This window comes from Myotis brandtii, unplaced genomic scaffold (assembly GCF_000412655.1).
Source record: "Myotis brandtii unplaced genomic scaffold, ASM41265v1 scaffold417, whole genome shotgun sequence".
Taxonomy (NCBI): Eukaryota; Metazoa; Chordata; class Mammalia; order Chiroptera; family Vespertilionidae; genus Myotis; species Myotis brandtii.
In genome coordinates, this window is record NW_005366017.1 from 882930 (window position 1) to 904555 (window position 21626).

General features: G+C 50.2%; 1 protein-coding gene across 1 annotated transcript in view; it reads left to right on the forward strand.

Annotated features, from left to right (window-relative positions):
- Window positions 1-21626, forward strand: part of VWF (von Willebrand factor) — a 121710-nt gene that overhangs the window by 18262 nt on the left and 81822 nt on the right. The window contains exons 7-10 of the mRNA XM_005873725.2: window positions 9300-9516; window positions 11180-11302; window positions 12402-12513; window positions 14030-14076. Coding sequence (XP_005873787.1) covers window positions 9300-9516; window positions 11180-11302; window positions 12402-12513; window positions 14030-14076 — 499 coding nt within the window. The remainder of the gene's footprint in view (window positions 1-9299; window positions 9517-11179; window positions 11303-12401; window positions 12514-14029; window positions 14077-21626) is intronic.

Consider the following 21626-nt stretch of genomic DNA (forward strand, 5'->3'; position numbering starts at 1 on the left):
GTATGGCCTGCAGACTATACTTGATGCCATGGCCTTGGCCTCACATCCATTGGGAGGCATAGTCCCTGCAACCATCCTCCTCCTCAGGGTCACCTCCCTAGCGTGGGAAGGCCATCTCCTGCTTTTGCTGCTGCCGTCTGAATGTGAGGACACTTCATGCCTCTGGCCCTCACAGTCCTGTCCTTATATCTTCTCAGAGTTGGTCCTCAAGATGCCCAGTCTTTCTGGAGAAGACTGAGGGCACCAGTTATTACTCAACCCCAGTGGCAAATCATCTGTCAGCAGCATCAACCTCAGGCAGGAGTCTGGAGCAGAAGAAATTTCTTTTCATCAATGTTAGAAACAGACTCACAATAACACAGAATGGGACGAGATTCTAGATGCTACCGAGTCCAGCCCCTTGCCCACTGCATGCATGCTCCCCCAGCTCTATCCTGATAGACAGGTGATGCTCTAGCTTTGATTTGAGAGTCTAACCTTTGAGGCATCCTTGCTGAGATCTTTCCAGCTGTCTTGCAGAGCTCAGCCCTGTGCAGCCCATCTTGGCTCCCTGATAAATCTCTCCTTTCTTTTTATCCTCACTTGAAGCTAAAGCCCTCCCCAAGTGACCTTGAATGCTGCGGGGGGCAAGATCCTTTCTGTCTAGTTTCTCCAGGTCTTATTCAGGAGTTCCCATCCAATGGTACTTCCATCAGTTGTGAATAGTCCCAGGTTGCCTGTTTTCCACTGGCTCCGAATTTGGCCTTTATACAGTGAACACAACCCTTGTTCCTTTAGTCCTTTTGCTGTTCATGTCTTCACATTTTGTCCCCCTCTCCCTCCTCCGAAGCAGCACGCTCTGCACCTGTAATCCTCTTCTCCAGGAAGTCACCTGTCCTGCACAAGCCAACCTTTGTAAATACTCATGTGTACTTTGAACCACAATAGCATGTCTCCTCAAGAGCACAAAGAGGCACACCAAATACCCACTTTGTTGAGGACAACATAATTCACTCCTCACATCCTCATGAAATATTGTCCTCATCTACTTACGTCCCTGCCCTGCATCTCAGCAGAGCACCCTTCCCCTTTAGAGAAAATTCACTCCTCTGAATGCAAAGCAGGAGAAGGGACAATGAGTCCATGGGCTTTATTTCATGAGGCAATATTTCATGGGGATGTGAGGAGTGAATTACGTTGTCCTCAACAAAATAGGTATTTGGTGTGCCTCTTTGGGCTCTTGAGGGGACATGCTATGGTGGTTCAAAGTAGGGACCCAGTTCTTTGTACTCTTTCTGCTCACAGTTGTGTTGGGAGGGAGCTCACTAAGCAGGGGAGAGGTAATTTAAGCTCTGGCTTGACTGAGGTGCTAAGTGCTCTGGCAGAGCTGTGGGGCTCACGGGCCAGGCCTACTCCTGGCACCCTGCTTCTACTCCCTGACTCTTCCATTCACTAAATTGGGTGTTTGGCCTGGAGTGGATTTTCCTTGGAGATTGGGAAGACTTTTGTTCCATTCATTTGCCTGGTAGAATCGTTGTGATTCATAGAGAGACTGTGTTCAGAGAGTCTGGCCCAGGGAAAGTCAATAAATCTCAAGGGAAGACCCTTATGACCCAGGACCTCCAGAGGAGTTAGTTGTCAGAGGACGGCACCGTGACCTGGCCTGGTTTTACACTCAGGGTGCCTACCCACTGTGTCCCACTGATGTTTAGCTCAGAGTTGGGCTTTGAACACAAGACTCACCTTTATCCCTACTGCTGAGTGAGAACTGCTCTCTCAGCCTCTCTAGTCACATGTAGGCTAAGGAGTGAGGATTTACTTTGTATGCTTTGCTGAGGTCCAAGGATCTAGGGTGCTGTGCTTGGTTCCACTTGATCCTCTGTGTCCTCATCTACTTACGTCCCTGCTCTGCATCTCAACCTTCCTTTTGCAAGGTAAACAGCTCTACTCAACACTGAGGAGCACCCTTCCCCATTAGAGAAAATTTACTCCCTTGAATGCAAAGCAGGAGATGGGACAGTGAGCCCATGGGCTTGCAGTGGGGCAGGGGTGACCGTGGTCACTGTGTCTTGAGGGGACTGGCCTTATAGTAGGGATCAGAGGCTGCCACAAGGTTTCAAAGGTTTCCCTCAAGTTAAGCAGTATGTGACCTTTTAGGGTACATATTTGACAAACCATCGAGGAGGGACAGATAAAGTTCTCGTATTCAAGCTTTCAGTTCAAATGCCTCCCTAATGCAACAATCTCAAAAACCTTTAACAGAATATTCCCCAAGTGGCTTTCTTTCCCTTCTCCTTCCCCATGGTGAGCATAAGAATGAGCAAGGATCCGATGGTGCCCACTAGTACGTATTTATTAAAACGTGTTGTGTGGTTTGGGTGATACTAAAACTGTGCAAGGTGGATTGGCAATCTTGCTCAAGGGGCAAGACACATAGGAGAAATTGAACAATCATGAAAGAGAACCACACACACGCTATCTTGGGTAGTAAATGATGAATTGTCAAAAGAATGGTAAGCGTAATGGCAGCTCAGGGGAATCAACTCTGTGATAAGAGCTGATTATCTTTTCTCCCTGTGAGCAGGATGGGTGGAGGGTTCCATCCCCAGAGCTCAGGCAGACCCCGGACTGGAACCCTGGGCTGGTACCTGGCCCTTGTCCTCCCAGCCAGCTGAGCCCTGTCTCGATCCCTGAGAATTGCTCAGAGGCCCCCCAGGAGACCAGGACAGAGGGTGAGGAGGGTCCTTTGGAGGGCTGGGGGCTTCTGGGACATATCCAGCTGCTCCTTCTCATGAGGGCTATACCCCAACTATCTCAGAGAGAGGAATGTCTGACTCTGCAAAAAACATCCATTTGGTGGAAATCTATCAACCAGTTTCATGGGGTCTTTGTGAGCCAGATCTTGGAATGTGGGTGGGAATCCCAGGCCAGCCTAGAAGTTATAAATAGACTCAGGAACCCTTCCCCATCCATCCTTGCAGTCTGACCAATGAGAAACGATGCCCTGCCCCAGGGACAAATTCTTGAACCCACTACTTTGGACCAGTTCAGGCTCTAGGCGCCTCCACACCTCCTCCAGGGGCAGCCGCAGGGCACCCACACCAGGGCTGGAAAGATCAGGGCCTGGCTGAACAATCTTGCACTTTATATATTACCCTCTCCTTTCTTTGTTCACGTTGGTCCTAGGAATGCCCCCCTCCCTTCTCCTTTGTCAGCTCTTCGGGAACAAACACAATAGCTGAGCTTCAGATCTCTTGCTACTGTGTTTTCTCCTCACTCTCCCCCTCCCCCATCTGCCACTGGGGAGATGCACTTCTTTTCTCTCCCTCTCCCTTGAACTGGCGAGGCATCTCCAGGGAAGAGGTCTGGCTTTCTTTAATGAACTGAAAATGTGATTAGATGGGCCACAAGTGGGTCTGCACACCCACCCAGGCAGGGTGAGGTCATGGATTGATGGAGCTGGGGCTGCAGCTCTCTTGCCAGCTTCTAGCACCACGAACAAGAGATGAAGGAAGACAGAGGAGCTGATGCCCGGCATTGGAGCCAGGGAGATGCTGGAAGTGTGCTAATTAGCTGACCATCCTTTTGTCTCCCTGCCAGGTTGGCTTAGCAGAGAGCTGAGGAGAGGCCATTTTCGAACCGTTGGGCTGATGTTGACAGTGGGCCAATGATAATACTTATAAGCACTTGATTACCTTCCTGTGTGATCTTATTTCATTTTATTTTGTAGCAGCCATCTAAGGCAGGGATTGCTGTTTGTGTTAGGAGCAGGTTCCGCCGTGAGTGACAGGACACCCGAGGTAACAATGGTTTATGCATCACAGAGGTCTATTTCCCTCTCATTGTAAAGAAGCTTGGGGTGGGATGTCCAGGGCCAGTACAGGACCCCGTCCATGGTGCTGGGATCCAAGGTCCTTCTGTCTTATTTCTCCGTTGTCATCAGCGTGAGGCTTCTATTTCATGGCCCTGATGGTGGCTCCAGCCTCAGGCCCCAGAGCCATGTTCCAACAGTAGGAAGAGAATGGATGGAGAAGGAAGCACCTCTCCTTTGAGGACACTTCCTGGAAGTTTCACAGAATCTTCTGCTTCTATTCTATTGGGCAAAGCTTACTCACATGGCTACTCTGGTTGCAAGGGAGTCTGGGAATGGAATCTTTATTCCAGTGCCTGTGTGTGCAGGGGAAAACTGGAAACCGAGGGTCCTGTGACTAAGAAAGAAGTAATAGATCCTGGGCCACTTTCCACCTCCTCTACACTCTCCCTCTTTGAAAGTGAGGGAACCGAGGTGCAGCAAGGCAAGGTGATTTTACTAGGCACACATTTTGGAAGTTGGAAGGGGCTTGGAACTCCAGCGCAACCAGGCTTCTAAACCTGTGCTACATCCACTGAACTGTCTTCTACTCTGACTGTTAGGAAACAAAGTGGGGTAGGTGCATCGAGGGTGTGGAAGACCATATGAACTGTGGTTTGGTGGCAGGTGACAGGCCTGTGGATAGAATGAAGGTCTGAGTCACCCCTTTGCTAGTTCAGCAGTTTGCAAATGGTTTAATCTCAAGACCCCTTTGCACTCTTAAAAATGAATGAGGATGCCAAAGATTTTATTTATGTCGATTATATCTATTGATATTTACTGCATTAGATATTAAAACTGAGACATTTAAATCATATTAATTTATTTAAAAACAATAGACATAATATTTTACATGAATAACATCTTTTAATGAAAATAACTACACATTCCAAACAAAAACATGGTTGGGGAGAAGAATGGCATTGTTTCAGTTTTGCAAATCTCTTCACTCTCTGGCTTCTGAGAAATCAGCTGGATTCTCGGATCGGCTCCTGCACTTAGTCTGCTGTGATATCACACGTCGCGTAGCCTCGGAAAATTCCACTGCGCACTTGCGAAAGGATGAGAGCGAAAAGGGCAAATAACATCTTGATATTGTTATGAAAATGGTTTTGACCTCATGGACCCCTGAAAGGATCTTGGGAGTCCGAAGGGAATCCCTGAACCACACTCTTCGAACCGCTGAGCTGTAAATGCTTCATCCTCTCCATGCCTCAGTTTCCAAATCTGAAAGGCTGTATTTATCTCTCCTTTCTCTGAGGAGGTTTGGGTTCTTTGAAGGTGTCTTCAGGCCTCTGAAGGGTCAGTTTGTGGGAGTGGGTGATGCGCTGGTCTCTGAAACAACTTGATATGTTCAGGAAACCATTGGTAACCTAGGAGATGGGGAGTGAGTGGGGAGGGATGAACTAGAGAGGTAGGCCAGGGTCCGAAACAACTTGATATGTTCAGGAAACTATTGGTAACCTAGGAGATGGGGAGTGGGGAGGGATGAACTAGAGAGGTAGGCCAGGGTCAGATCCTGGGAGGCCTGGCCTTGCTGCTTCCTGAACAGCCAGAACTGGGCCCTCTAAGCTGGCCTGGGACACTGTCAGGTTTGCCCTTCATGCTGACCTGGACACACTGCTGGAGACCTCGAGGCCACACAGCCAATCCTGTGAGTGAAGGTTTGGTCACCTCCTACCTGCCGATGTCTCTGCCCTGGGTCTGAGAGGACAGGGTGTGGCTCAGACTCAGATTTATGTCTGTGGAGGCATCTTGTCTTAGGACCTGGCTGGGGCTGGCAGGGCTACCTGTGGTGGAACAGAGAAGCCTGGGGGGCAGGGCTAGCAGCCAGAGGGGGGCCGTGCTGCAGCTCTGGTGGCGGGCAGTTCTGCCCGGCCCTTACACTGTCGTCACTCTAATAGGCCAAGTGCAGCCAGGGCTGAAGAGGAAGACCAGAGGGCGAGATGGGGGGAGGCAGGCAGAACCCTCCTTTTGTCTCTGCCAAGGAAGAAATCCTAGCCAGATTTCAGGTGTAAACGGTAGAGGCCAAAGGAATTATACTAAGAAGGGAGGTGGCTGTTTCTGTAGAAATCCACTCCCATCCTGCAGACAAATAGCCAGAAAACACCCTTCTTCTAAGACTTTCTGTAAACCATTTAATATCTCAAGGGACCTCCCCGGAAATGTGCTGGTGTACTGTTCCCACTGTTCCTCTGAACAGGAAAAACCGGATTGGGGCCAGCTGGAGGCGGCTGTGCTGGCTGCCCACTGTCACTCTGACAGTGTACGGGACGCTGGGCGCCTGGGTCTCTTCTCTCCTCTGGCTTCTGGGGCCAGCTGGAGGCGGCTGTGCTGGACTCTGCCCACTGTCACTCTGACAGGGTATGGGACGCTGGGCGCCTGGGTCTCTTCTCTCCTCTGGCTTTATTGTGTCCTGCTGGTGAGAACCCTAGGTGCCCGGTCTCCGCACCTGCAGGAAGTAGTCCTGTGGTGCAGGGATGGTTCTGAGCCACTGTCCTACAGAGCAGGCGACCTCAGCAAGCACTAGGAAAAACCCATGGAGTTGCTTTCTTCTTTTTTTTATTTTCTGGTTTTAACTTGCGGATGGGGAAAGAGGTAGGCAAGAGCTGAGCATCGGGCCCTCTCAGGGCGGCCTCAACTGCTCTTTAAGAGTCCAGCAACCCCATGTTTTGAGTGTCGTTGCTGATGGGGCAGAGGGTGTGGCTGAGGCCTCCTCCCCTGAGCCCCAGGAGATTCTCAGACCCGTCTATTACAACAGGGCGGCTCCTCCCTCATCCTTCCACCTGAAAGAAACCCAGTTTGTTATTCTTTGATTCGGGAGAGATGTGACCCTCCTGAATCAAAAAATAACAAAAGCTGCTCCTCTGTTCCCTAGGGAACCCCGAAGATAGTAGTGAAGTGATAATGTTGCCACTGCAACCATTCATCCTTATACAGCCCAGAGAGATAGAGACAGAGCAAAAGGGCAAAGATGTCCTTCTGTCCTGCTGGAGGATAAACCTAATGGCAGGAGGGGCAGTGGAAAGGGTTTATCTGGTGGCCAAGATATTGATGATGATGAAGATATGGGGTCACCAGTTATTAGTTTAAAGCTTCACATACATTATTCCATTCAACCTTCACCTCAGTCTCTTCAGGTAGGCTCTGTTGTTATCCTCATCCCCATCTTCCCGAAGAGATGGTTAAGGGAATAGCCCAAGGTCATGCCACTAGCATGAGAAGAGATGGAACTTGGATCAGGGGATGTGAAGTCATAACAGGTCCAGGGCAGGACTCTTCCTGACAATGTCTTCAGAAACCTCAGCTTCCCCTGCGTGAAATGTGTGCGGTGGCCAATGGGAGGATGCATGTATCATCCGAGTCCTCGGTGGTCATGGGGCCACCAGAGTAGTCCTCCTTTGTTGATAGCTTTGCTCGGTGCCAGGCCCTGTGTGTTCACATCACCCATGAGGTGGTCCTGTAATGTTCCCATTGTACTCAGGACACCCTTCTCTAATGAGATGTCTCAGTCCCCACCAGTTAGTGGCAGAGCTGGGCTGAAGCCCATGCTTTTTCCCAGCCACACAGTGGGTGCCTGGGGAGGGGGTTGCGGGTGTGGGGAGTCCAACCCAAGGGCGTAAGTCAGGAGGGTGGGCCATGGAGGGAGTGCTGCTGTCAGCAGTTGGCCCCCAACATGCAGAGCTGCTAATGGTTCTGACCTACAAGTTCACAGCTGTAGCTTTCTAAGGTGCAGAGGGAACCAGCCGCACCCAACTGCTTGGGCCATCTGGGCCCTGGGCCCCCTTTCTCTTTCTGGGCCGGCTGCAAGCAGGGTGCATCTGTGACATGCTGCCCTGCCTGCCTGGTTCTGGTGGCAGGCTCTGTGCGGCCTGGGTGGGAGGCAGGGCCCCGCTCAGTGGCACCCGGAGCAGGACACAGATTTCTCTAGGACTACAACACGTCCCTGGTGCTGCCAGGGTGGTTCTTGAGGATGCTGAGCAGCACTGGGTCAGATTTCCATTCCTCCGGGATCTTCATGGTGCCACAAAAGATGGGGCCTGGCCCCTGGCTCTTGGCTTATGCAGGCTTGCTCTGGCTGCCCTTTGTACAGTGTGAGCAGACTGGATTTGCTCTGGTTTACCCTTCAGGACTCAGCCCTTCTGTTTAGATACTGTTATACTCTCTCTCTGTAGCTGAAGTCCTTTCACTAACTGCTGGCTTCCCTTTGGAAAGCATGTCTGTGCATGGAAGAAATGACACACCCATTTCTAGTGGCAATACTGTGTAACGTCAAATCGAAGGCGCTGTTGATTCTAAGACACAGCATTATTTCAAGTATATCACTAAGAAAGAAAAAAACTGCCCAGCTGCTGTAGCTCAGTGGTTGAGCGTCAACCTCTGAACCAGGAGGTCAGGGTTCAATTCTCGGTCAGGGCACCTGCCTGGGTTGCAGACTTGATCCCCAGTAGGGAGCATGCAGGAGGCAGCTGAGCAATGATTCTCTCTCATCATTGATGTTTCTATCTCTTTATCTTCCTCTCTAAAATCAATAATATATAATATATATATGATATATATATATTCTTTATATATATATATATAAAGAAAAAACTGCCACCTCCAGTGTGACAGCAATTGTAAGCTGCACTCCAATTTCAGAGAGGTGAAACTGTGAAAAAGATGTTCATTTAGAATCATTAAAACACAGAGTGCAGAAATGTTTGCCAGTACAACACTTAGGAGTATTTGTTTATACTAGCATGTTACAGGAGTAATCTATGACAACACTTCTAAGACTGCCTCATGTTATTGGGTTGAGGGTATCAGCAAAGGGCTAAAACCCAAGAAGAGCCCTTGCCTGGTAGAGTGTCTCTGGGACAGTTCGTAGAACCTAGCATGTTTTTCATGATGGGAACTGGTCTCAGGAGTCTCCTGGGGAATGTTGGAAAAAGGTACTGCTGAGCTCCATCCCCCTCATACTGAAATTTTTAATCTCTGAGGGTAAGGCCCAGGAATGTCTACTGTACACAACTTGTCCCACTCCTCATTTATAGTCAATGTCAGGGAGCAGAAGTGACCAGGTCAGTGCAAAACAAGCTGATCAGCACGCCTGGCTCCCAAGTCACATGTCCTCCTGCGGAGTTCCACATGAATTCCAAGTTCAGGGTTCTTCCCACTGTTTTCTCCTTTTCTGCTCTTTCCCTTCAGGGGTCACTGACTGCCGCTGCAGTCCAAGGGCCTGGACTCTGCATTTCCAGGGTTTAAGGCAATGTCGGTCTCAGTACAGTTCACATAGCACAAGTCCAATAGCTTTCCTTTGATTGATGGACTGTTTAATTTGGTAACTGTTGATAAGCACCTACTAGGCGCAGGCACTGTCCCTGTATGGAGATCCTGGCAGGCTTTCCTCAGGGGACACAGAGTACACGCAGTGAAGAGCTGGGGCCACATGCTGCTGCGCTCACCGAGGTGGCACTTGTTCCTGCAGGGCCTGTGGGAGCAGTGCCAGCTGCTGAAGAGGGACTCGGTGTTCACCCGCTGCCACCCCCTGGTGGACCCCGAGCCCTTCGTGGCCCTGTGTGAGAGGACTCTGTGCACCTGCACCCAGGGGCTGAGGTGCCCCTGCGCGGCCCTCCTGGAGTATGCCCGGGCCTGCGCCCACCAGGGGATGGTGCTGTACGGCTGGACCGAGCACAGCGAATGCCGTAAGTCACTGCCCACCCCCCAGGCTGGGGGAGGGGGGCACTCAGGGTCTGGGGAAAATGGTGTCTGTCCTGGGGTGTCCCTCAGGAATCTCTCGATGCCACAATCGTATGCCTTTACCACACCCCAGCCAGCCAGGGCCTATAGAGCCACCAGTTTTTGGATCCAATTTCTATACAGCCTCTGCCCTTTGTCACCTGGCCAGAGTGCTGGCTCACAGAGGGAGACCCCTCCCTTAAAGTCTGTGATGAGGCTCAAAGGGCCTTCCCAAGGTCTCCAGGCCATTTCTCCTGCCTCTGTTCTCACGCCATGCCTCACTTGGTTCCTCAGGTCTTCCCCAGAAACTCCATCCCCTGGACACAAAAAAGTTCTCTGTCTGTGGCCAGATCTCAGCAGTGCGGCGGCTTCAGCTAATACCTGTGCTGACTGCCTGTCACAGAGCAGGGAGTTGGCTGAACTGTCCCAGCTGGGGCTGGCGATCCCGGCAGGCTTTCATTAAGTCCTTCCCTGTCATTAAATCAGCCTCTGTCCTGCAGGCCCAGCGCTCACATTCCCCCCACCTCACCTCGTGGCGCCTGTGGTTTTGACCTTCTAATTTCGTCAGGTCCCTAGTCATTGACATTGTCACCATCCCCAAATTATCATGATTAAGTAGGAGGCTGTCGGTCACCTCAGGAGAAGCCTCCTGTCTCCCAGACACTTGGCTGACCAGAGCCGAGTGGACGAACAGCCAGTCTGCCATAATTAGACAGGTCACTCCGGCCCATGGAGATGGGGGAGCCAGCCAACTACACCACACACACAGTCTTCAGTTTGTGTTTTCTCAGCTTATAAGTTAGAGCCTTTTGTGTTTGCTGGGGAATGTGAGGAAGGTGGCTGGTAGCCGCTGGGCTCTCCTCTGAAGCGGGAGGGGCTGTTCTTTTTAGGCCTTTGGAGTAGGATGGGGGCGATACCTGATGGATCAGGGAGGAGAAGGGTTTTTGGGGCAGTTGTTTGGTCTTGTGAAACCCAGAAAAGAGTTCCGGTCCTTCAGTTGGCCTGGGCCAGACAGCCATGGGGTTGGAGAGAGAGGAGGAGAGCCAGCTCATGCCCACGTGTGGCTGGTCCAGCGGGGAGGGCAGATGCTTAGGTGACAGGCTCTGGAGGCAGCCCTGCAGCACAGTGGGAATAAACACAGGGAAGGTGGGTGTGACTGGCATAGGCCTTGTGCTGGGTGGGGCATTTGATTGGGGACAGTTTTAGGAGGAAGACGGGCCCTCAGAGGAGGATGGTTGAGGAAATCATGTACTCCTTGCTTGGCCCCAGGAGGCCATTCATTTTCAGCCTAGAGAAGCGTGGTTTCACCCTGAGAGGGTTTTAGCTGAAAGGGAGAGAGATTAAAGGTGAAAAAAAAGCCAAGTTGTTCATGGAGAACAGATGACCAAGAAGAAGGGGTCATGGTCCCAGGTGACCCTACTGGGTCTTAGCCAGGCTCTACAAGATGAAAGATGTTCCTTCAGGGGAGGGGTGGTTGGGTGAGACAATCTTGGGTGTCACTGGGATGGAGGTGGCCCCTGAGGCCCTGGAGACAGGGGAGCAGACCAAGGGGGCCTAAGTACAGCGTGGCCTGTGAGATGCTGCACGGGGGGAGCTGCCCTGGCGAGACTCCTGAGCTTTCTGTTCCAGGACCGGCGTGCCCTGCTGGCATGGAGTACAAGGAGTGTGTGTCCCCTTGCACCAGGACCTGCCAGAGCCTGAAAATCAACGAAGTGTGTCAGGAGCAATGTGTGGACGGCTGCAGCTGCCCTGGTAATAACTTCCCACTTTATTTACAAACCCACGGCCTTGCCAGTGCTCTTGGCCTGGGGAGGCCAGATGAAAGCCACTTGTGTGAGGTCTCCGTTGCTGAAATCAGAGGCCTTTTATTTATTTTTAAAAAGTCTTCATACTGAGTGGTCAGGATCGAGCTGGCATTTGTTTTTATGTTTTCCTGTTGTACTGTATTCATGAAAGCATGTGTGTCTAGGAAACAGAAGCATGGCCTGGGTGCCAACAGCGACTTTGTTTGGGGGGCACGTGGCCCAATCTGATGGCAGTTTTGTTTTCTCAGTTAAGTGTCAGGGAGCTGGTCTGGGAGAAAGATATTTTTTAAATATTTTCTGGGTTTGCCATGTGAGCTCAGCTGAAAAAGAGCTTCGCACTAGGAAGCCTTTCTCAGGAGAGCTTTCGTGAGCTTTGGTGAAAAACCCTGTTCAGTTCTTAAGAGTGAGTCCTGTGAGCCTTGACTCATGACTTTCCTACTGGAAGACCCTGAACAAAACTCTTGCTTTGATTTCCTCTGTAAAATGAAGATGAATTAACTTCCCCTCCCTCCTTGCGTTAATGTGAAAGGTAAACGTCACACAAGTTCTTTGGGCTTCCTGGGAGAAATGTTCAGCCTAGACCAGCCGTGGGCAAACTACGGCCCGCGGGCTGGATCCAGCCCGTTTGAAATGAATAAAACTAAAAAAAAAAAAGACCGTACCCTTTTATGTAATGATGTTTACTTTAAATTTATATTAGTTCACACAAACACTCCATCCATGCTTTTGTTCTGGCCCTCTGGTCCAGTTTAAGAACCCATTGTGGCCCTCGAGTCAAAAAGTTTGCCCACCCCTGGCCTAGACTCATGACTTCCCTACTGAGGACCTTGAACAAAACTCTTTCCCTGTTTTTCCATCAGTAGAGTGGAGATTAACAATCCCCTCCCTCATATTGCCCTAATGTGAAAGATGAACATCACAGAACAATCCTTTGACCTTCCTGGAAGAAGCCCTAAGCTGATGGTCACCCATGGGGATTCTATAGTTGTGAGACGAGTAATGATGATGACAAGGTTGAGACTGTGTCTTGATGTCCTTGAACCCAGAGGGACAGCTCCTTGATGAAGGCCGCTGTGTGGAAAGCACGGAGTGTTCCTGTGTGCATTCTGGGAAGCGGTACCCTCCAGGTGCCTCCCTCTCGAGAGACTGCAACACCTGGTAATGGGCTTGGCAGTGTGGTCTGGGACTGCCGCCAGGGGCTGAGGGGGGAAGCTGGGGCAGTGGGGGCAGAGGCAGGTGGAATAGGACCTGGCCTGGGCTGAGGGAGAAGAGGTTGAGATTGGTGGGGGTGGGGAGAGGTGGAGAGGTGAGGTTGGGGGAAGGGCATGGAAATCAGTGATCCAAAATAAGGATTATATTACAGATATGCCTAGAGGAGGCGAGGTCAGGGAAGGAAGTATTTTACATGCATACCGCATCTGTAGCTTTCTCCCAAACTATGCTGCAATGAGACAGTTCTCTCCTTGAGATCATTTATCTACTAGGTGGAAGGCAACAGCAGTGCCCATGGAAACTAATGCAGGCCTGCTCTCCATGGTTCTCTGCAATAGACCAGGCCCAGGCTGGGCTGTCCTCTCTGCTTAGCTCAAATCATTTCATCAAGAAACTCCTCTGGCCCTGGCTGGGTGGCTCAGTTGGTTAGACTGTAGTCCCAAAATGCCAAGGTTGCAGGTTTGATCCCAGGTCAGGGCACATACAAGAATCAACCAAGAAATGCATAAATAAGTGGAATAGCAAAATCGATGTTTTTTCCTCTCTTCCCCTTCCTCTTTCTCTAAAATCAATCAATAAAACATTATATATATATATGCAACTCCTCTGGATGTTTCCTCTGTTTAACTCCACCTGCCCCTGCACATGGGGAGAATAACTCCAGCTTTTGTTTCCAGGCCTCTTTTCTTTGCTGTCTTTCCCTGCTTGGCAGTCTCCCAGGAGTCTCAGAGGGCTGCCCAACATGATTTTGGTGTTACCCCTTTCAACAGCTCACCCTTCCTCTCTCGTGTGTGTGTGTGCTTGTAAGGTTTGGGGGAGAAATTAAAAAAAACCCTCACCTGAGGATATGTTTTTATTGATCTTAGAGAGAGGAAGGGAGAAAGAGAGAAACATCAATGTGAGAGAGAAACATTGATCAATTGCCTCCCATATATGCCCTGACCAGGATTGAACCTGCAACCTAGGTATGGGCCCTGACTAGAAATCAAAACACAACCTTTTTGGTGTACAAGATGATGCTCCAACCAACTGTGCCAGCAGGCCAAGGCAAAAGAAGGAATTTGATTGCTTAGTGTCTGGATAGGGACATTAAACCCCATAGTTTTTATTTTGTCTAATTCTCTGTCAGGGTTTAATTCCCTTTGGCACTATCTCCAAGATTCCTCTGTGACCAAAGCCCTGTCCTGTACACCTTTAACCTCACAAAGGCCCTCCAGTATCAGCTCCTTTTCTCTCCCATATGTTTTTTAGTTTGTCTAATTCTCTATCAGGGTTTATTCCCTTTGGCACTATCTCCAAGATTCCTCTGTGGCCAAAGCCCTGTCCTGTACACCTTTAACTTCATAAAGGCCCTCCAGTATCAGCTCCTTTTCTCTCCCATATCCCGTCCTTTGAGAGCTGTGGTATATGTGGGGAGCTCTGTATCTGGCGTTTGCATGACCTGTGCTTCTCTCCCCAACAGCATTTGCAGAAATAGCCTGTGGATCTGCAGCAATGAAGAATGTCCAGGTAGGCAATCTTTTGCTCATTCTCTGCCTTCTATGAATGAAGAGGTATGTCCTCCCTCACTAGCCACACATGAAGGCAGGAAGAAGGTGGCTTCTCTGCACGGGCTGGATACAACCCCTTGACCACAGCTCTGGTTTCAGGTACCAGCTGTGCTAACCCACTCACGGGCCAGCTGAGGGAGAATGCACTTGGGCTAAGGTTTTATTGTTCTGTTTCATCACCTGATGAGAAAAAGGATTAAGGTTGAATGAGCTATAAAAATTGCAAGGTCACAGTTGACTGAACAAAGATGACTCAAATTCTTTGGAAAATTAAGAGGAAGAAGGGCCTGGTGATTCTTTAAGCTTGAAGTGAGAATTTCTGGAATTTTCTGGAATGCCTGATAGGAAGACCTTGGCATGGTCCAAGAGCTAGGAAAATCAGACCACCAAATGATTTCTCCTACCTTGTCCCCACCATGGAAAATCTATTTAGGAAAAGTTGTCTTATAATCTCTGCCCTTTCCTTTCTCCTCTGTTTGTTTGGCCCCAAACTCCATATTCTATTTACTGCAAACTTTGCCCATTCGAAGCTCCTTTCTGTCTCACCCTCCAAGGACCATGGCTCTTCTCCTGATGGTTTCCCCCTTTGTGGTCACTCATGTGATGTTTGCTATGTGTTAGGCAGTATGCTAAGCACTTCACATGCATTTCCTCAACACAACAACCTATGAGGCAGGTACAAGGTATTCTCATTTTACAAAAGAGGAAACAGACCCAGAGAGGTTAACTAACTTGCCCAAGATCCCACAGCTGCTAAACAACAGAGACAGGACTCAAAGTCCCAACTGCCTGACTTTTACTTTTTCCTGTCCCTTTACTTTCCCTCCTAGTTTTCTGTTGATGTTGTTGTTAATCCTCACCCGAGGATATTCCCCACCCCCATTGCTTTTTAGAGAGAGTGGAAGGGAGGGAGAGAGGGAAAGGGGGGAGGGGAGGGGAGAGAGAGAGAGAGAGAGAGAGAGAGAGAGAGAGAAGCATCGATATGAGACACATCTATTGGTTGCCTCCTGCATGAACCCCAACTAGGACCAGAGATGGAACCTGCAATGCAGGTATGTGCCCTTGACCAAAAATACAACCTGAGACCCTCTGGTGCACACACTGACTCTAACCACTGAGAAACACCAGCTAGGGCTTTCTCCTAGTTTTTGATTCATCCCTTTGCAGGAGGATCTTTCCCATCCTTCATGACCTCTGGAGAGACCCCGCACTCAATTAAAGACCTCAACTTGCATGGTGGATACTACTTTTGGGTCCCCATGTGTGTAGAGTGCAATAAAAAATTGCAAGGCAAACAGCCAGATAACAGGCTTCCTTCCCTGTGGACCCAAGAGGCCCTATTGGCTTTGGTGGGCTAACAGGGGGTTGAACTGAATACCTGGGATCATATGTGGGGTCTGTAACTTTAGGGTCACTTAGTACCTTACCCAGTGCCCTCTACACTGGTAAGTTCTGAAACCAGATAGAAAGTTGGTACTAGAGGTAGGTCAACTAATCTGGCCCAGGGATCGCCAACTGGCTGGTTTGTCTTCTGTGCAATTCTTGAAGGAAGCATAGAGGACAAAATATGGCTCTTGCAAGTGATATTAATGCTCCAATTTAACATAATTAAACCCCGTGAAAGACCTGAGGAGTCCTTTGAAAGACATATGAGCTTGTTGCAATTGACCTGTGAAAAAACTGGTAATCCTATATAATAAAGAGGTAATATGCAAATTGACCATCACACCCTCACACAAGATGGCCACCCACATATGGTCACAAGATGGCTGCCACAAGATGGCCGGAAGGGGAGGGCAGTTGTGGGTGATCAGGCCTTCAGGGGAGGGCAGCTGGGGGCGACCAGGCCTGCAGGGGAGGGCAGTTAGGAGTGACCAGGCAGGCAGAGGCATTTTGGAGCAATCAGGCCACCAGGCCAGGGGAGGGCAGTTGGGGGCAATCGGGCTGGCACGAGAGCAGTTTAGGCATTGATCAGGCTGGCAGGGGAGTGATTAGGGGGGGGTCAGGCTGGCAGGCAGAAACGGTTAGGGGCAATCAGCCAGGCAAGCAGGTGAGCAGTTGGGAGCCAGCAGTCCTGGATTGTGAGAGGGATGTCCGACTGCTCGTTTGGTCCCGATCCCTGGGATCGGGCCTAAACTGGCAGTTGGATATCCCCTGAGGGGTCCCAGATTGGAGAAGGTGCAGGTTGGGCTGAGGGACACCGCCCCCCCACCCCAGTGCATGAGTTTCATGCACTGGGCCTCTAGTTTCTAAATAATAAGCAGTTCCAGTATAAGATCTTTGAGCCACAGTGGATGGAATTAGGAATTCATTTTATTAAGTTTTGTCAGATTGACTACCAGATTAGGAATTCTTAAATAATCACTTTCTGTAGGGAGGGTCGTCCACCCATCCATCCATCCAATAATTATTTGCACACCCACTGTGTAAATGATAGAATGCTTGGTCTGGGGTAGACAATACAATCCCTTGGTCTTTAATTCAAAAATTAGAAAATACCTTTGCAAGATATTTTCTTGAAGCCTTGATGGGAGGATAACCAGCTCCAACTCTATGGTCTCCTGAGTGGTTTGATATTTTGCCAACACCACTACTAAGCTATTGCTTGCCTATTTAAAGCCCTGGCTCTGATCCTCTATTTTTTAGTTCTGGAGTTTAGTTGGTTGTTGCCTAGCCAAGCAAAGAACAGACTGGGCTTCTTTGCAGTCCCTGGAGGAGCTGAGGTTGTCTTAGAAATAAAAAGATGGGTTTTGGTTCTCTGGACTAAGATGAGAGTGTACTAGTTGTCTACTGCTGTGTAACAAATTACCCCCAAACTTAGCAAACACCGCACATCTTTTATCTCAGGGCTTCTGCATATTAGGAGTCTGGGTGAGGCCTAAGTCATTCATGAAATTGCAGTCAAGTTATTGACTGGGCTGTGGTCTTATCTGAAGTCTCCATCAGGGTGAGGGGGTCACTCCGAAGCTCACTCATGCATAGTTGGCAGGCATTGGTCCCCCATCATGTGGACCCCTCCATGGGGCTGCCTCATGACGTGACAGCTGGCTTCCTCTAGGATGAGTGATGTCGAGAGAGTGAGGGGGAGCAGCCAAGACAGAAGCCATGGTCTTGTAAAACCCTGATCTCCAAGGTGACCTTCTTCACTTCTGTATTATATTTACTAGAAACAAGTCAACATGTCTACACACAGGTGAGGGGACCACAGAAAGATGTAAATACAGTACATGGGGACCATAGGAGGCATCTTAGAAGCTGTCTAGCACAGTGTTGTGTATGGGGAATGGGAGGGAGAAAAAAATTGCCCAGCCAAGCAGCAGTCCATATGGGGAGGGGCAGGAACTTCTGCGATGTGCTTTTTTTTATTTTTTAAAATATTTTCATTGATTTCAGGGAGGAAGGAAGAGGGAGAGAGAGATAGAAACTTCAATGATGAGAGAGAATCATTGATCAGCTGCCTCCTACACACCCCACACTGGGGATCCAGCTCTCAACCTGGGCATGTGCCCTGAGCAGGAATCTAACATGACCTCCTAGTTCATAGGTTGATGCTCAACCACTGAGCCATGCCATCCGGGCTGCAGTGTACTCTTGTTCTTCATTGCTCACTCACACCTCTAATCTGGTTAGGAATTAGGGCAGCCCCAGTCGAAACTGATTTCCCCATTGCCTGAGACTCCCTTTCTGTCTGAGCCTCTCTTTCCTTCCTCTGCAAAACATGCTGCCCAGAGCAGCTCTGCTAATTTAGTTCCCATTGAACCATAAATGTTTTGCTTAGGGTAAATGAGGAAGGAGCATGCCTGTGAAGAGGGACTGACTGTTCCTTAAACAAATAAAGCTCTGGTTACGGGATTTCAGACTCCCAACAGAAGAGTGTGGAAGGTACTCCTCTGGAACTGGGCAGGTGTAAGAGGAGGGCTTTCCATTTGTGGCCCAAATCCTTCGGGCATGAGAGGTAGCATAATATTGGGGCTGGGGACATGGGCTGGGGATGCAGGCGGCCTGGCTGGAGTTCCAGTTCACCACTCGTTAGCTGGCTGACTTTTGGCAAACTGCTTAATCCTTTGCAGCCTCAGTTTCCTCACCTGTAAAACAGGGATGATAACAGCAGCTTCATCCCATGGAAACTGTTGTGACGCGACACACAGCCAGCACTCAGTAAATGTTAGCTATTTTCATCTTCACAACCACAGCCATAGCTGCTTCATCAAGCAGGTTCAGGTTGGTGCCCACAGGGGCCCAGAATGGGGAGGGGTGGTGTAAAGTGGGGTGTGGCTGGGGCAGGTGGGGCAGGAGGGTGAGACAGAGCCAGAACCTACCTTGGGCTGGTGGTGTGGGCAGCCTGTGGACCTGCCTGGTCTTGAGGGGAGGTGTGGGGCCTTGGTACACTTGTTATGTATTTGGTTTGGGATAATTTCTCATGCATTCTGACATAGCCCCATCATTCAACCTTGGGTTGCCTGTTCAAGCCGCCTGTTTTGAAAGCCTCCGGGAAGGAAGGTAAACTTCCCTTCCGACTAACAGAGAAAACGATGAGTAAGCCAGGGCCCACGCCTGCCCAGTGGGAGCATGCATTTCTAGGTACCCTGGAAACCTCCTGTGGCCTGGCCCCAGGCCCTGTTAGGGTTTCCGGACTCATACCTCCATCAGGTCAGGCCAGCACATCACCATTCATAGTCAAGGCTTCCCTCCACTCCGTCTCTACATCCCGATCCAGCTGCCCACGTGGGCCCAGGATCGGGATGACATGGACTCTGACCTCATGAAGTCAGGCTCATGAAAGGCTGCAGGAGCCAGCCTGGGGGAGGGGGAGCAGTACTGGGTGGTGTCAAGTGCTCTGTGCTCTGGAGCCAGACAGATGCCCATGTGCGAATCCCCGTTTGACTCCTTCAGGGCTTTGGGCAAGTTTTTCTCTGTGTTAGTTTCTGCATCTGTTTAGTGACCAACCAGCTCAGGGGAGCAGTAAATGAGGCGATACCCACAGAATTCTTAGAAATGCATCTCGTACATTTGGTTGAGTTTATGTGATGGTGACTTAGAAGCAGGCTTTGGTAAATTTTTCCATTGGGGGGAAGTCTGAATTGCTTTGCTAGAGGTCTGTGGGCTGGTCCTTCTGTAGCTGCCTGGGTAAGGATGGACAAAAATGAGCTGAGCAGAGCAGCCCCATGGAGGCTTCCTCACAACAAACAAAGGGTTTGCTCAGAAGAGGTACCGTGTCTCATCACTGATCAGAGCAGCCCCGTGGAGGCTCCCGCACAACAAAGGGTTTGCTCAGAAGAGGTACCGTGTCTCATCTGATGGGAGATGTTTTTTGTTTTTTTTTAGTGAGGGAGCATCTTCATTCATGTGGCGGATCTGCTTTAACTTCTGGCTGTTCTACTTTCTGTGTTAAGAATCATCTGCTTTTCATTCATTCACCAAACTTCTATTGCCCACCTTCTCTGGCTGGCGATGGGCCAGCTGTTTCCTGGGGGCTGCCTTTTGCTGATTGACTGACTGAATGGGAACATCTGGGGTGTCCTGCTCACCCTGGGCTGAGGATGGACCCCATTGTTCTGGCTGCTGTTCCAGCTCCCAGGGCCGACTGCTCCCCAGCAGCTCACCAGGCCAGGTCCCTGGGTTTCCTGTGCTTGCAGCTCCGTCCCTCAAGTGTACTAAGGAGATAAGTTAAATAAAATATTTAGATTTCTGATTCCTGAGAAACTTTGGAACACAAAGCAGTGGGGGTCAGAGCAGGAAATCAGATCGGAGGGTTAAATGCCAGCCCTAAACTTTTGTACTTTTGAATGTTTGCCCATTTTCTTGTTGACCCCTCTTTTCCTGGGCATGGTCGGTCGAAGAGAATGGAAGTCCAATTTCTTCTCAGATAAGAGTGCTCTTGAGAAAACAGAGGAAGGTTGGAGGGAAAATTCCCACCCATTTTATTGCAACAAGGTCGAGGCATTTGACACGCAGGCCCAGGTCACGGTGTTTGTAGAAGATGGTGGCTTTCCCGTGACATCAGTGGACGTGGAGTTCCAGCACGTTTACAATCCTCGGGGATGACCTGGCTTTTCCTACGTCCTATTCTGCTCTGACTTCCATGAGCAGGGACCTTCGCTCCTGCCCTTCTTGGGGGACAGTGCGGTGGGGAGGCGTGATCTGTTTATTTCTACTCCCAGCACGTCTGACACCATTTGTGTGTGATTCCCCTCCGCCCCCACCAACCAGTTCTCTGACTTTCTGGACACCAAGGGGGTGTCCTACAATTCAATTCAATTCTGACAGTAACAGACCATGCGGGTTAAGGGCCACAAGACTGCCCCCCACTTCAGATGCCAAGCACCAGCATTGGGTCCTCAGGGTAGCTACTTCTGTCTGACTTGGCTCCAAGTCGGGAGTTCCCACAATATCCTCCTGAGTTCCGTATTTGCTAGAGCGGCTCCCAGAACTCAGGCCGACACTGGACTTACTATTACAGGTTTGCTATAAAGGGCATTTGAAAGGACACATAGTGTGAGGTCTGGAAGGGTCCAGCACAGGACTTTCTGTCCCCGTGGAGTGGGGTGTGCCACCTTCCTGCCTGGATATGCTCACCAGCCTGGCAGCTCTCCAAACTCTGTTGTTTTGGGGTTTTGTGGAGATTTTATTAGGTAGGATGGCCAACTAAATCACTATTAAGTAAACCTCCCATCCCTGAGGTTGGGGGTGATGCTGAAAGTCCCAGGCCCCTAATCATGCCTGATCTTTCTGTGACCAGCCCCACCCTGAGGGCCCCCCCCCACCACCAAAGTGGCTCATTAGAACAAAAGATGCTCTTATACCCGGGATATTCCAGGATTTTAGAAACTATGTGTCAGGAACCAGGGACAAAGACCAAATACATCTTTCTGATCATCACAGAAGCTGATGCTGATGAGAATGGTCTGGAGCCTCCCTACTTTCTCCCCATTTCTTCTGGGCTGAGTGTGCCCTCCTGACCCATGCCATGCTGGAAGGGGTCAGCTGCCCTGAGGACCAGGCAGAGGGGCACTCACCATAACCAGGGCTTCGCACCCGGACCCCTACCTCCAACACATGCCAAAGGAAGGCCACACCTGGGTCCAAAGTGTGCTGTCTGGCCCCTGCCTGCGCCTACTGTGCCTTTCAGTGCAAACATGGGCGCAGGTGACAGGCAGAGGGCTGCGGAGCTTGCCTTCTGACAGATGGGCAGCCAGAATCTCCCTGTGGCCTTTGGGGACCCCTGAATGGGACAGAGCCCAGCCCCTGCTCCTGGAGATGGGCTGGGTGGGACTGGCTGTAGGACTCTGCCAGGGGAAAGTACATCAGTATAACGGGGAGCAAGCCTCTGCTGTCTCGAGATCAGGGGTGTCCAGGTGGGGCATGGGGGCTCCCTACTTATGGAACAGCTGTGGTGTATGTCTATATGTTTCTATAGAGTAGAAAGCAAAGATGAGAGGAAATACCTCAAGGGAGATGGGAAGGGACCCATATGCCTGCTTCAGCTTCAATGGGTCATTGGGAATGGGA